We start from the raw sequence: 16,233 nt of genomic DNA on the forward strand, positions 1-16,233 counted from the left end.
TTGCACTCGCGGCTCGGCGCGCGTCCCGTACGAGCCCAGGACAGCCTGACGCTCGGTGCTCACAAGTGGTGTGGGAATGGCCGCAGAAGGAGAGAGGTGAAGGTGGTGGAGGGTTTATGGTGGTGGTTTATGGCCATGGTGCCGTTTTGAATGGCGGTGATGCGATGTTTGCGGGAGCGAGTTGTGAAGGTAAAGATCGTGGCTGTTGGCGTTGTTGTTGTTGTGAAGCGGCGTTGTGGTTGGTGGTTGTTGTGTGATGCCGGTTGAGACGTGGTTGGTTCAAAATAAAGATAGAACAGAAAAACGACTATCTCAAAGCGTCGCAGCCCGAATGAATCACATTTATTCCCTCTAAACAACGGGTTTGGGGCTGACTACTCATGTACTTACAGAGATATCTCACCTACGGGACCTGAATGGTGGTTTGCGAATTTCCACAACCGCAACAATATACTTGTTATTTATAAATTAACTTGACCTTTATAGTGAAGAAATCACCCATGTTTTTTTGTTTCAATCAAAAATGGGATAATTACAGGAATATTTCGATCATTTCTGGAGCTATTCACAACTTGCTATGCCCCGCCCCTAAAAAAATGGACTTCAGCGAATCTCTGCGTGACGTCACATACAGTAACTCGCACAGAGTGGATTGACTCGAGTCGAGATGTCGCGCACCTTATACAGTACGTACAAATGCATTTTGCACATGTTAGTGCAATCTCTGTGATAGTCTTAATTCCAGTGATTGTTTCGCGAAAGTTTTAAATAGTTTTAGCCGAACTTTCGAAAATGCCTGCAAGATGTATTGTAGCAGGATGCAGCAATACAAGCAAAGACGGTGTAAGCCTTCTTGTATTCCCGAAAGATGATAATCGTCGGAGAATATGGACATCTAAAGTGAAGGTACTGCTTCCATTGGCATGCTATTCATTAACATTCAGCCAAAATGCTCGCCTGGTGTTGGCTCAGTGGTTAGGGTGGCGGCTTGGGATCCTAGGGTCCTGAGTTCAAGCCCCGTAGGCCGCTGAATTAATACACCAGGGGGTTGACTCAGCCTGTCATCCTTCCGAGGTCGGCAAAAGTAGTACCAGTTCCAGTGTGTGTACTGGTAGAGGGGCACTGCATCAGCGACACGATTTCGCTTCAAGAAATGATAGCTACCCTGGCAGCTAAGCTGCCATGCGTCCAGCACCAGCAGCCAAAATGCTGTAATAAAAGAAAACGGAAAAAAATGTTTGCACAACAATGAAAGACAAATGTATCTGTCCTATTACACGGCCTCATATCCTCGGGACTCTTACGCATTGTCTTATACATTGTGTGCATGCTAATACAAGTTACTTGTCAACCCGAGATCTCTAGAGTCTAGAATAGTCCGATAAATCCGTCGTCCGTCTGACTAGGCCGATAAATCTGACGTGCTGTAGCTTTATTTTATTATTCTCTTTTCTTCATTGTTTTCTACTGGTGCTACATGACGACAGTAGGAATAAAATAAATAAAAATGCAACAAAACGTCAGATTTATCGGAATACTCTCGACAATTGTGTCGCAAGGTGTGTTCTGCACACAAGTTTTCATCGTATCCGGACAGCGAGATTGCTTCGTTTTATGCGTGGAGAGACACGGCCGATGACATGCGCTGGTCTTGTTTGTGATTAATTCGCCGCTGAGAAACATGTCTGCTGCGCTGCGCTGGTCACGTCACGTCACTAAAATATTTCTGATATCGAGCAGTATGCAAGTCGAATTTACATTATTGAATTGCGAAGAGGATTTAGTCAAACCAGTTGTTATTTCCGAGTCTTCCTTCGATGTCTTCCCGATCATAATTAACTCTGGGAATTTCATCGCCATTTTCCTCTGCTTGTCCTGCTTCGTGCTCGAAATGATAAGGCCGTACTTCATTTAAAGCTGCCTGAACTTCACCTCCCGCGACTATGTTATCCGACAATTCTCCATGTGATTCAGACCAAAATCCTTCATTTCTCTCACACTCATTGTCGTTCCCAGACAAGTGAAAGTCCATGTTATCCATTATTCAAAACCAAATGTTCGATTTTTTTAAAGCAGAAATGAACGAAGCGATTGAGTCGACCAATCGAATGTGGAAACACACAGGAAGCCAATACAATCACGTAGACCACCCACCCGAGTAATTAACGTGCAGCCTTTGACATCCTGTATATGACGTCATGTGGGTTACGCTCCTTTCAGGAGAATTTTTAGGGGCGTTCCCGAAGAGGTTTGTTTTTTTAATTTTGCATTTTACAGAATGAGTTTTGTGAAAAGACATTGTCAGATGTGAAATCACGATGAAAAACTCCTCTGGGAAATATATAAATGATATTTATGTACTTCGGCATGTCAGAGGACCTTTAAGGAGATAGGATAAGAGTGTATGTGTGACAGACCAATACCTTGAGAAATAAATGTTCACCAATGCCCGTTTTGTTCAGATTTTGCAGAATAAGAATTTCATGTCATCCTTGAACCACCCTAATCTTCAGCTTCGGGAATTCACCCTCCTGTTGTAACCTAGCAAAAACACTAGGACTCTCCGTGAATGGGTCAGTGATAACATTCTTGTTTTTTCCTCTCTTCAGTCCAGTTTGTTAAGAATGAAATCAGAGAAAAGTGTCTTCTTCAATATGATGGTCATTTCGTTATCCGACGTGTCTGCTTCCACTCTGGTGTTGATGATCCTGAAGTGTCTTTGGCAATGAAACTCATATTTAGCTTGCCTGTTCGAAGAACAGAGAGCTATAGCGATACCCTCAGCGTGAGTGTGAGCCTCAGCGTCAGCGTGAGCGTGAAAATGTTAAAGTTTTTGGTGCAAGTTATTTTTTCCTTTCTAATGTTTTTATCTACCACACTTTTTTATACGCCCGATATATATATATATATATATATATATATATATATATATATATATATATATATATATATATATATATATATATATATATATATATATATATATATATATATATATATATATATATATCGGGGCGTATTATGTGATACCGGTCGTCCGTCTGTCTGTCTGTCTGTCTGTCTGTCCATCCGTTCCTGTCCGCACTCTAACTCCCAAAGTTTTCAACTTTCACGTTTCATATTTGGTACATAGGTACAGACTGTGGAGACGGTGTGTCGTGACATGCGTTCGTCATCTAAAGTGGTTGCCATGGCAACCAGGATGCTGTTTTCCATGTCGTAGCACAATTCTGTATATACCTTCTTGTTCGGGCATATATATATATATATATATATATATATATATATATATATATATATATATATATATATATATATATATATATATATATATTTTTGTATACCTTGGTCGAGGCTCGTATGAGAGCTAACACACAACTCACAGCAAGGAGGCATGAGACAAGAGGGGCGGGAGTGGAAGGGACAAAACAGTGGGGAACAGACACATTAGGTGAACTGTTGAAGGGAGAGGGATGGGGATGGAACGGGGAACATGGCGAAGAGAAGATGGACATTTCAGGGACTTTCAGGAAGGAAAGTAGGAGAAATGAAGGAAGTGGGCTTGGGTGGATTATCGGGGGTAGAAAAGATCGAGGATTTGGATGGGGGAAGATAAGAGGTGGTGGTGAACAGCTGTTTTGAAAGCCTGGAGGGAAGAATGGGAAAGAATAGAGTGAGGAAGTTTATTCCAAAGGCGGGAAAAAAGAGGAATGAAAGAGTGAAGATGAGCAGTGATTCGTGATTTTGGTAGTTTTACCAGAAGGGGGTTGTTGGCGGACCTTGAGCGCCCTGTGGAAATGTGGTGGGGACAAATCGCAGAGAGAGCAGGGGGGCAAGGCTGGAGAGGAGTCGGTAGAAGACAGAAAGACCACCGACCAACCTGCGGTGATTGAGTGAGAGGCCCAAAGACTCAGCTTCATTGCGGGAGATGCCGATGATCTTAAATGCCCTGGTTTCGACAGCGTGAAGCCGAGAAAGGTGGGAGGCAGGAGCACCAGCCCAGAGGGGAGAGCAGTACTCCATCAGGCTACGGACAAAAGCTTTGTAAGTGGTCAGGAGCTCAAGAGGGCCGAGGAAGGACTTAGCACGACGGAGGATTCCCAGTCGGCGACTGGCTTTTGAGGCGAGGTTGGAAATGTGACTTTCCCAGGAAAGGTCATGGCAGATAGTGAGACCTAGAAGCTTGAAAGAAAAGACTTCTTCCAGAGGATTGTTGAGAAAGTGGATGGGGGGGTTTTGTAAACGGTCCTTTCGAAGAGACATAGTGAGAGTGTGAGATTTGTCTGGGTTGAAAGACATGTTCCACATGTTGGACCAGTTTGTGATTTTATCCAGATCTGCAGTGAGTGAAGAAGCTGCTGCTTGCCGGTCTGAGGGATGGCAGATGGTACGGCAGAGGGTGGAGTCGTCGGCAAAGAGAAATAGAGGATTTTCCAGAGAGTCCGAGAGATCATTGATGAAAACCAGAAAAAGAACAGGGCCCAGAACGCTACCTTGAGGAACTCCAGCCTGCACAGGAAGAGGGGATGAAAGAACTCCATTTAGGGCCACACGTTGACTGCGACAGGAGAGGAAGTCTGCGAGCCATGAGTGGAGATGGCCTTGAATACCATGGGAAGAGAGTTTGGTGAGTAGGGCAGGGTGCCAGACTGTGTCAAAAGCACGTGATATGTCCAGGGATACGGCTCGGATTTCCTGTCTGGCATTGAGGACCTCCATCCATTGATGGGAGAGCAGAAGCAGCATATCCAGGGTAGAGTGACCTGGTCTGAAACCAAATTGATGATTGGAAATCAAGCCATTGGAGAAGAGGAAGGATTTCATATCTGAGGCGATGATGGATTCCATCACCTTGCTGATGATTGGGAGAAGGCTGATTGGTCTGTAGTTATAGGGATCTGTTTTTGCACCTTTTTTATGCAGGGCAGTGATGTTAGCAGATTTCCAAGCAGATGGCAGATGACCTTGGGCAAATGAGAGGGTGAATAGAACAGAGAGAGGGTGAGCAAGAGCAGAAGAGCAGGCTTTGAGGACACGTGGGCTGATGCCGTCTGGACCGGTTGCAGAATCTGACTCGAGGTTTGAAAGCAAGCTCTCCACCTTGTCAGGAGAAAAGGATACAGAGTCCAGGGACAGTTGGGTGCGACTGGGTAAAGTGGGTAGAGATAGTGATGGGTTTAGGACACAAGATTTAGCTGCAAACACCGAGTTTAGACATTCAGCTTTATCACGTGTGGAATCAGCAGTGCGGCCATTTGAGGTAAGGGAGGGGATGGAGGGGGAACATATACCAGAAACAGATTTGATTAAACGCCACCAGGATTTTGAGGAGGGAGAGAGGTTTGAGAGTTCAGACTTGAGATGAGAAAGATGTTGTTTTCTGGCTCTCCTGAGGGTAGATACACACTTGTTCCGAGCTTTGTGGAAAGAACTGAGATTGCCCTCAGTTGGGTTTGCTTTCCATGAGGCAAAGGCAAGTTGTTTCAGGACAACTGCCTCGCCACAACTTTCAGTAAACCAAGGGCGGGAGGAAGGGTAAGACAACTGAACACGAGAGGGGATAAATCTGTGCATGAGGGAGAGCAAGTTTCTTTGAAAGAATTCCCAGGATGAGTTGATGTTTGAGAAAGTAGTGATAGGAGACCAGTCTGTAAGTTTGATGGCTGCTCGGAGACCCTGCCAGTCGGCTTGAGTGAAATGCCAGACTCGACGGCGGTGAGGTGGTTCTCTGATAACAGCCAGAGAGATGTCCACTTTAACAAGGACGTGGTCAGAAGAACCAATTGGAGTGAAGGAAGAGCAGCAGATATTGTCAGGGAAATTTGTCAAAATCAGATCCAGAAGAGATGGAGTACCATTGGTTGAGATCCGGGTCGGGAAGTTGACCGATTGAGTCAGTCCCAATGAGTCGCAGAAAGCTTTTGCTGAGGTGCCATGGCAGGTGAGAGAGGTACCCACACCTAGCCAACTGGCGTGATGACAATTGAAGTCACCACATAAGAGGAAGAGAGAGTTTGGATGAGAAGATAGAAGATGGTCCATGTTTTCGGGTAGTGAGATGTAGATGGAGTCATCACTGTTCGGTGGACGGTACAGTACACATATAAACATGAGGTGGGAGTGGAGGGGAAGCCGAAGCCAGAGGTATTCCTGGGGGTGTGGGGGAGTGAGAGCAGTGCATGGAGAGTGAGGAATAGAGTCTTTGATGAAGAGAGCAACACCTCCACCAGGACGAGGCTCAGGTCTGTCATACCGTCTGTCATACCGTAATATTGTGCTCACTTGCGCTCTTGTTACTGATTACAATATACAAATACATATATTGCTTTAAGATTATTTGGATCAGGCTTCACAGCAATGCTTTATAAAAAATATTAATTATTAGACAAGTCTTTTAAAAATGATAAATGTATAAACAGGTGAGCATTGGGTGGCTTTGACACCAACTCTGGTTATGACTTATTTTCAACCCTCATCTCCGTTTTCTCCAACAGCTTTTGCATCAAGTTCAGGCTTTGGCTGAGCACATTGTGGTTAAGGTGGCTTCTCATCCACAATGCAGGCACTTTTTAGCACTAACTGAACAAGGCCATGTCTTTTCCTGGGGTTGTGGTGAAGGAGGCTGCTTGGGGCATGGAGACAGAAGGTAAGATTCTTAAATTTAAGAATTTAAATTTAAGATTCTTAAATTTAAGTAAGATTCAGATTCTTAAAAAAAATTCTTTCCACAGGTTCCAAGGTTCGTGGAGGAGCTTTGACCCACATCACAAACATGTGTGGACTTATCCATGAAACACCTAGTCTTGCTTTCACACAAAAACAGTTGCTAAGATTGGGGGAAGTGACGTCACTTTCCAGGGCACCCTGGGTACCAGCAATATCATTTTAATGACCGCTTTTGTTTCCACACTCTGGGCAATCAAAGATTGTGACAAAGTCTTAATTCAACCTTGGGTGGTGACAGCAAAACTCATTTTGACATTCATTTCTGGATTCCCTTTGAGGACCATGCCAAGCTGCTGCCCTAGCCAATTCTATCTCCTCTTCCTTAACATTCCACAGCAGTAATGGAAACAGATTACAGGCAATAGCAGAAGGTCCTCAGTTTTTAACACTTCGTGAGACCACTCTTTTTAAAATTTCCTGCAATTCACCACTACAAATGATAAATGCAGAAAGTGTGGGTGGACAGCAAAGGAGAAGTCAGTGATGTTGCTGTAATGAGTGGCCGTGGGACTTGATATTATTTTGCCTGCCTCAGGATAGACTTGCTATGCTATGAGCTTTATGGAGTGACCAAAAGTTGCCCTCAGTCGGGGTTACCTTCCATGTTGAGATGGCAACCTGTTTGTTGGCAACTGCTTCGCCACAGCATTCAGTGTATCGGAGCTGAGAGGATGGAGAGGATACCAGCAGAAGGGATGGGATAAACTGGAGAGAGACTGAGACTGAGACTGAGACTGAGACTGAGACTGAGACTGAGACTGAGACTGAGACTGAGACTGAGACTGCTTTTGTTGATGTTTTCCTTGGTGGGATCAATATAGCATACAGAAGAGATGGTATCCCATTCCTTTTGAGTCTGGGCCAATGGCTGTCCCCTGCCAGTAGGCCCTTTTAATTTTCCAGATTATGCAGAGTTGAGGTTGCTTTTCAACAACAGCCACAGAGAAATATGCTTTGACATGAAATTGGTCAAGAAACAGGACAGTTTGCCATTACCAGTTCCAGAAAGGATGGACTGTATCCCGTGATCTGCAGGTTGTTAATTTCCCAGATGAGGTCATTCCCATGGGATTGCAGTGCTGCAACTCCAACTACCAGCCTCCTGGAGTGGTGGTGGTTGAAGTCACCAAAGATGAGTAAGATAGAGTTAGAATTTCTGATGACAAGTTGATCCGTATTCACAGAAAGAGGTGAAAATTCAGTCATCATTTATGGGTTGGTGATACACCACATCTATAAACTAGAATGGCACACCACTTCTATAAACCAGACTGTTCAGCCTGGCGGAGGTACAGTATGTGTGGTAGAACGCATACCTCTGCAGGCTGAACAGTTTACATTTTGTGTCCTACTAACAAGCTGGATCTGCATCCGGACCATTTGTCCTTGTCACACACCAAAATCTAATCGGCTTGTTATTCTCACTGACCCAACTCATCCACCAAGTTTTGTCATAATCCCTATACAACTTTTTGAAATATTATGTTATACTTTATATCATTTTGGCCCTGTCTCTCAGTGGTGAAGAATCACTTCCAAAATTAAAAATATTCTAGTATCCGGATCTGGATCCGGATCTTCACCAAAGTTGAATCAATTCGTCCTTGTCACACACCCAACAAGTCCACAGAGTTTCGTCCTCGCCTGTCCATAACTGTTTGAGCTATCCCACTCACAGACAGACAGACGTGAAAACACAACACTTATGGTGGCTGAGGTAACAAGAGTTGGTTCTGAAGAAAATATAACGCAGTACAAACACACATTTCATGCGTTGTAGTGGTTTGTCATAGTGATAGATGCTAAAAAATTGCTTGCTGCCGGCTTCCTTTTTTTTTGTTTTCTTTAAAGATCGATGCTCATCAGTGAGTAAGGTGACAGATAATACGGAGTTGAAAGTGGGGCAGCGTGGCAACAGTTGCACGCAATTAGCAAAGGAATGAACGGTTAGAAAAAGAGGATAGAGTTACGGTAATGGGAGGAAGCACTGCAAACTGCAAGAGGCTTGGGTTAATGAGGGTAATAAAGACTGGGTAGGACGGGGTACAATGTGAGATGGTATTGCACTGCCATTTACCACCTGAAAAGAACTTGAATTTTTATTCCCAGCAGCCCATTGCCAAGTGAAAATGCTTTTTTTTTGTTGTCTATGCCTGTTTTAGAAGGCCACTCAAATCAGAATTTTAAGAGAGTGACGTATTATATTTTTATATTCAGAAAATTATTGAAAAGATAATAGAACAGAAGCAGCCTTTTGTGATTAATTGTACATTCCTGTGTTCACTCGTTTTAGTTCTTTGGATGAACCACAACTTATCATGTCTCTATCGGGACGATCATTTGCACAACGCGTCGTGCATGTGGCTTGTGGCAGCTCATATAGTGCAGCTGTTACCGCTGATGGGGAGCTTTATACGTGGGGTCGTGGAAGCTATGGACGTCTTGGTCATGGTAAGGCCACTGCGGAGCTACCTTAACAATGGCTGTGTTTGTATCAATATGGCCACTGAATTTTGTTACTTGTATATTAATTCAGGCTCGTTTGTGTGGCCCATGTTTTTACTACTTTATAAATACACTTTTGGTGTTTGTACCTTTCAGGTGATTCAGAAGATGTTGAGACTCCAATGATTGTGGCTGCTTTGAAAGGTCTGCGTGTGATTGATGTCGCCTGTGGCTCTGGCGATGCCCAAACTCTTGCCGTCACAGATGATGGTGAGCTGTCCTGCTCGAATGACATCATGCATTGGTTTGAGGCAATGGGCTTTGGAATTGTAAATGAAGTGGATAAATTATTTGACATTGAGCTGCAGTGGCCTGCAAAAGTATTCACCCCCTACCAATCACGCCACATTTATAGGAATTGCAAATTATGTAGAAACAATTTTTCCAAATGAACTTTTTTTTACTCATAACTGAAGAGATCAAACTGAACAATGTTGCATGTACATGTCAGGAATACTTGAAAAAAACATGTACAAATCAAAATTCATTGGTTGCAAAAGTACCCAGCCCCTTAGGTCAGTACCTGGTGGAAGCACCTTATGCAGCAATGACTGTTATGAGTCGTTTTGGGTAGGTCACCAACTTTGCACAGTGAGATGGTGAAATCTTTTCCCATTCTTCACATGAAAATTGCTCTAGTTCTGCCAAGTTTGATGGGGATTGTTGATGGACTGAAATCTTCACGTTTCGCCATAAATGTCCAGTTGGGTTCAAGTCAGGACATGCACTGGGCCACTCAAGAACATTTATTGTCTTATTTTTCAGCTACTCCAGTGTGGCTTTACCTTTGTATTTCGGATTATTGTCCTGCTGAAATGTGAATTTCCTACCCAGATTCAGATTCATGGCTGATTCAAACAAGTTTTCATCAAGGATTCTCCTGTACTTTGCAACATACATTGTCTCTTCTATACTGACAAGCTTGCCAGTCTCTGTTGATGAAAAGCAGCCCCACAACATGATGCTACCACCCTGCTTGACAGTAGGGATGGTGTTGACTGGGTGATGTGCAGTATTCGGTTTGCACCAGATGTAACACTTTGAATTTGTACCAAAAAGTTCAATTTCTGTCTCGTCTGACCTCAAAACTTTTCTCCACATGCCTGCAGTATCATTAAGATGCTTTTTTGCAAACTCCATACGAGGTTTTAGATGCGTCTTTTTCAGTAATGGTTTCTTTCTTGCCATCTGTCCTTGGAAGCTAGCTTTGTGAAGGGAACGGGATATAAAAAGAATGTTACGGTATATAGGCCAAAACGTTTCACCTTGGTTTCGTCAGTCCACAAAGCTTTTTGCCACATGGCTTCAGAATCTCTGGCGTTTGTTTTTTGCATTCCTCAAATGGGACTTAAGGTGGGCTTTTTTGAGCAATAGCTTCCTTCTCGGCACTTTATCCGACAGGACTCTACTTGTGGAGTGCTTGGGATATTGTTTTCACATGCATAGTGTGACCAGTCTTTGCCATAAACGTCTGCAGCTCTTTCAAAGTTGCCATTGGCCTCTTGGTGACCTCTCTGATCAGTCTCTTCCTTCCTTGGTCCTCCATTTTGGAGGGATGGCCTGATCTAGGCAGGGTCTAGTGGTACTATACACCTTCCACTTCTTAATTATTGTCTTGACTGTACTCCAAGGGATATTCAAGGCCTCTGAAATATTTTTGTACCCATTCCCTGATCTGTGTCTTTCCACAACTTTTCCCCGGAGGTCTTTTGAAAGCTCCTTGGTGCTCATAGTTGAGTCTTTGCTGTGAAATGCACTACCCTGAAGAGGAAACTTACAGGAACAGCTGATTTTATTCTGAAATAATCAGAATCACTATAATTTAACAGGTGGATGGCAATTACCTTGGTGTGTGATTTTGAAGTTGATTGGTTTATACATCTGAGCTAATTTACAATTGCTATTATAAGGGGGGTGGATACTTATCCAACCAAGATATCTGGTTTTGTATTTTTAATCAATTTTCTGAAATTTGTAGAATTTGTTTTTTATTTGGAAGTTGTGGGTTACGATGTGTAAATACAGGTGGAAAAAGTCTGATTTAATGAAATTTAATTCCAGGCTACGGGGCAACAATAGGTGAAAATTTTGGAAAGAGGTGTGGAATTTTGATAGGCACTGCAACTTCAAATAAAATAGCTTTTGTAAGTGCTTACCAGTTCATTGTGTGTGTGTGTGTGTGTGTGTGTGTGTGTGTGTGTGTGTTTGTGTTTGTGTGTGTGTGTGTGTGTGTGTGTGTGTGTGTTTGTGTTTGTGTGTGTGTGTGTGTGTGTGTGTGTGTGTGTGTGTGTGTGTGTGTGTGTATTATGTCTGGCTTCCTTCTTGGGGCTATGGTGCAATAATTGGTTTTTATTTTGATCAAAGAGAACACAATATAATTTTCTAATATACAGCAGCGTGTTGGCTTCTTGTAATTTCCCTGAAAAAAATTATTTAAGTGGGTATGATTGATTATTCCCTTTTTCGTCATTCAAAAAGTTTGAGAGTTTTGTATTCGTGGAAGATTCACTAACCAAATTACTTACCTGCTGCATCATCTCAGCTCACATCACAAGCTGTCTTATGTGGTTTTATGAGATACTCTCACATGGCGGTCTATCTTCCTACAAACGTAAAACACTGCAGGCAGAACATGTTCTCAGGGCATGAAGGCTAGATCGCGATCACAATTTTATTTCTCGGGACGAGGCTTCAACTGATGTTGATTTGCTGGACCAGAACACTCGATCGACCCCTCACACTCAGGCAAGCTGCAAATTCCTCTTTAGACACGTTTTCTCAGAGAGTTCAATGAGCCTCTTGTTTATGAAGTGTCGATCGCTGCATGTTGCATGAAATCCTGCTTCAACAGGAAGTTCACTGAATTCTCCACCCACCAGATGCTCATTTTATTATTATTTTTTATAATTCTCTTTAATCATTCTAATTCTTGCTTTTTCTTCTCTTTCATCTCTTTTATTCCCTATTCCTCTCTTTTGTTATCTATCTCTCTAAAGAGAAGGGAATTTTTGCAGAATATTTTCTGCAAGGCTCACTTGGCTGCGCCTGGATGGGTTTGATCGTTGTGGAGTAGCGGCTGAAACCTGAATCCTATCCAGGTTCCTCCCGATGACTCCATCTTTGCTATTTACTTCTTCAGGTTCCTTCTTGGTCTTCCGTTTCATGATTCCTTGCAATAACCTGGCACCTATAATTATCGCCATATAATTCCAACTACTTCTTCAAACATTCACGATTTTGAGTACAAGTGGAGTGAATGGGTGTACAACGCCACTTTTCACTGTTTTGTATTACATGAAGCACTTTTTTGTCGACGTGGAAAACCAATAATTATTGGAGCACGGGCGCAGATATTTTACACGTCATGTGACACAGGCAAGCATTCTGGTCGAGTTTCAAAATTGGTGTGTACTCATGCTTCCATGAGATGAAATAGCTCGACCAAGCCTATGTAACTTTTAAACTGGCAGAAATCGAGAGTTAAACTTGCAGTATACGATAGATGTTATCTTGTTCTCCGATAATTATTGTTATCATTGTTGACCTTCTGACCTTGTAATGGAATTGAACGATAAACGGTCTCACCTTGCGGCCTATATGAAGAAGCTAAACATCACCGGGCAAAAGGTTCCCAAACCACCAAAATGTAAGGAAAAAAGGGGGGGGGGGATGGGAAGGAAGAAGACGGGAAGGATGGCAATGGCATAACGGGAAGGATTTCACATGTGTATAAGGGATCGTAGATGTGGAGGGGTGAGTGCCTGAGGTGCACGAGTGATGGGCAGCTATTTTGAAAGACTCAAGCGAAGAAGACTAGACAATGGAAACAGCGATGATTCCACAATCAGGAGAATAAGGGAATGAATGAATGGAAGTGCGCACCCAGTCTGAGCTTTGGGAGGGAAAGAAGAGAAGGTTCTCTCGAGGAAGAAGGTTTTGATTTGGGGTTTCTTGTCGAGGGCAGAGGTAGAATATGGAAGGAAGAGCAAGGCCAGATGTCTTTGGGAACTTAATCCTGCCGTGAGATATCAATGTTGTGAAAGACCTTATTTTCAACCACCTCAAGAGCAGAAACACCAGCCCAGAGTGGGGAGCTATACCTCACCAGCCCAGAGTGGGGAGCTACATGTGGAAAACCACATGAAAGCCTTTTACACTGTGATGAGTTTGGTTATCTTAGCAGCTCAGGATTGCCTTAACTTGACAGAGAATACCCTTTGATGGTGATATGATGCTCCCATGAAAGGTTTTTTGCAAATAGGCCAATGATTTACAGGGATGGCACCTGTCCCAGTGGCTGTCAAATAAGTAGATTGGATTGTTTGATTGCCAATCCTTGTGGAGAGACCATGTGAAAGCATGTGACTTGTCAGCATTGAACATCATGTTCCAAGTCCCTGACCAGGGGCTTTTCTTATACACGTATGGTATGATGGGTAGTTTTTCACAACTGGCATGTATCGTTCTGTACAGGGTGTCGTCATCATCAAAATTATAATGTTCATTTTCACATGAATTGTACACATCATTGACATTGATCAATAATGAAGTAAATCGCAAAACGCTGCCTTGTAGAACTCCATGTTGATGGGAAAGGTCAAGGCAAGTTGACACAAAATAGCAGTGTTTGAAATTATGAAAACTTGGAAATTTAACACTAATTTATGTAAACTTGACCTTATCTGATAATCCCACCAGTGTGAATGGAACCTGAAAGAGAAGTGCTCATGACATCCTCTTCCTTGCGTGCGTCAGGTCAGGTGTGGTCTTGGGGTGATGGTGATTATGGAAAGCTTGGCCGTGGAGGCAGCAACAGCTGCAAGACACCCTTTCAGGTTGAGCGACTGCAGGGCCTTGGCGTAATACGAACTCGCTGTGGTTCACAGTTCTCTGCAGCTATCACCAAGGATGGGCATCTCTACACATGGGGAAAGGGCAATCGCTGGAGACTAGGTCATGGCACTGAAGACCAGGTTCGCTTTCCACGTCTTGTGGAGAGCCTCCAAGGTGTGTTGTTAATTTTAAGCATTGTCATGAAGATAGCAATGATAATGCTTCACTTTTAATGCATTTCATGTAATCTGACATGTATAAATCTGACACTTTATATGGTAATATACGTGTTGTAATCTTGTTTTTTTGGTTGATTATATACTGGCAGACAAGCATGTTGTTGATGTGGCACTGGGCTGCACACATTGTTTGGCACTTATGGATGAGGGCAGCATCTACAGCTGGGGAGGAAATGAGCAAGCACAGCATTTTGACACACTCCAATCCTGCAAGCCGCTTCCAGCAGTCCTGCACCTGCCCCTTTTGGAGAAAAGGAGGGTTATCGGCATCGCATGTGGCTTGGCTCAGGTGCTGCCTTATCCAAATATATATATATATATATATATATATATATATATATATATATATATATATATATATATATATATATTGCATTGGGGATTTTGGAGTGGGATGGAATGCATCTTGTTGTGTTGTCACTGCCATATTCTCATTTCACTTGCTTTGGAATTATACTTTCCATTGATGAATGCAATAATTTATTTTCCTTGTGCAGAAGTACATGCTACTGTATCTTCCTTTGAGGGCGTGTGTATTTCTTTGTTTCAGAGTTTTGTCTGGACCACTTACTGGGAGGGTGGTGCTGGACTCCGTTCCTTATTTGTTGTCGATATATGCCAGAGTGCTTTCGAGCAGCTGGACCAGCTTCTTTGCCGACTTGTCAAGGAGATGGATGGATCCTCTGACTGGCCTCCTCCACAGGAAAAGGAGTGCCTTGCCGTAGCCTCACTCAATCTCCTGAGGCTTCAGGTATGTCTATATCTGTTGGACTGCATTGGATTCTGAGAAGATTATTAAAGATTTTGAGCTGAATTATTTGAGCTGCCGAAGGTGCCAGCGCCATTATGTTGTCGTATTGTCCATCCGGCAGTCTGTCCAACCATCTATGATCAACTTTTGTTATTGTGATAACTTGTGAACCTTTGAAGAGATTTTAACAAACTTGGTATGAAGGTGAATTATGATGCAAAGATGAACTGATTAGATTTTGAGTATAAAGGGTCTAAGGTCATGTGACCTTTTGCTAAAAGTAGCAGATTTTAGTCACCACCCTAAGTTGTGAACCACGAAAGTGATTTTGACCAAACCTGTTATCGGTATATATCCGATGATACAAAAATGAACTCTTACAATTTTGGGGATAAATGTCAAAGGTCATGTGACCTTGAATTGAAAATAGTTTTTGTTCCCGATTATTACCAAACTTGGTACAAAGGTGTATTATGATGCAAAGATGAACTAATTAAATTTTGGTTTCAAAAGGTCTTGGTTCAAATATTCCTCACATTATTTAGTGGTTTTTTAATTTTTATTTTGGCTGGTGGGTTGAACAAGAGGCAGGTAAACCAAGCAAAACCCCCCACTCCCATCATAAAGTAATTTTTGTTGTTCCTGTAAAGGCAATATTGCTTTGCGAAGGAGGCTTTCAGGAAGATCGACTTCCTCTTTAGAAACTGGTTGTACTTTGCATCCAGCGAGTTCCTTCCTCTTTACAAAGTCCAGGTTAGGCCAGGTATGGAATACTGCTCTCACATCTGGGTGGTACTTCATCTCTCCGTTACATTCTTGATTGCATTCTGGCCAAAGCCGGCAGCTTGATTCGCAACATCTTGTTTACCCACACCGTTCAGCCCCAAAATTGCCATCAAGTGAGTTCACCAGGATGTTTTTAAACACTACCATGGTTGCTGTTCAGCCAAATTGTCTGGTATCTTCCTTCTCCAATTAGATAGTATTGCCCCGTCTCCAATTGGCTTGGACCGTCCCTTCTCCAAAAAAGAACATTAAAAAGGGGATGTCAGGGATGGTGGTTTTAGACACAAACATCGGTGTTGGGTATACTTCTTTCTGTACATAAAATGATGCATATCTTGTTTCCCAATGCAATTACCTCATACTTGCGCTAATATATGCAACATGGGAGATAAC

The 16,233-nt window shown here is 42.9% G+C and overlaps 1 protein-coding gene across 2 annotated transcripts in view; it reads left to right on the forward strand.

The window, feature by feature from the left end:
* Positions 1-16,233, forward strand: part of HERC2 (HECT and RLD domain containing E3 ubiquitin protein ligase 2) — a 600,800-nt gene that overhangs the window by 51,208 nt on the left and 533,359 nt on the right. For both annotated transcript variants that reach the window (XM_085851823.1, XM_085851824.1), the window contains exons 12-17: positions 6,495-6,646; positions 9,020-9,177; positions 9,328-9,441; positions 13,987-14,238; positions 14,393-14,592; positions 14,854-15,054. In XM_085851823.1, coding sequence (XP_085707949.1) covers positions 6,495-6,646; positions 9,020-9,177; positions 9,328-9,441; positions 13,987-14,238; positions 14,393-14,592; positions 14,854-15,054 — 1,077 coding nt within the window. The remainder of the gene's footprint in view (positions 1-6,494; positions 6,647-9,019; positions 9,178-9,327; positions 9,442-13,986; positions 14,239-14,392; positions 14,593-14,853; positions 15,055-16,233) is intronic.

This window comes from Eptatretus burgeri, chromosome 13 (genome assembly GCF_056783735.1).
Source record: "Eptatretus burgeri isolate ZD-2024b chromosome 13, Ebu_testis_v1, whole genome shotgun sequence".
Classification (NCBI taxonomy): Eukaryota; Metazoa; Chordata; class Myxini; order Myxiniformes; family Myxinidae; genus Eptatretus; species Eptatretus burgeri.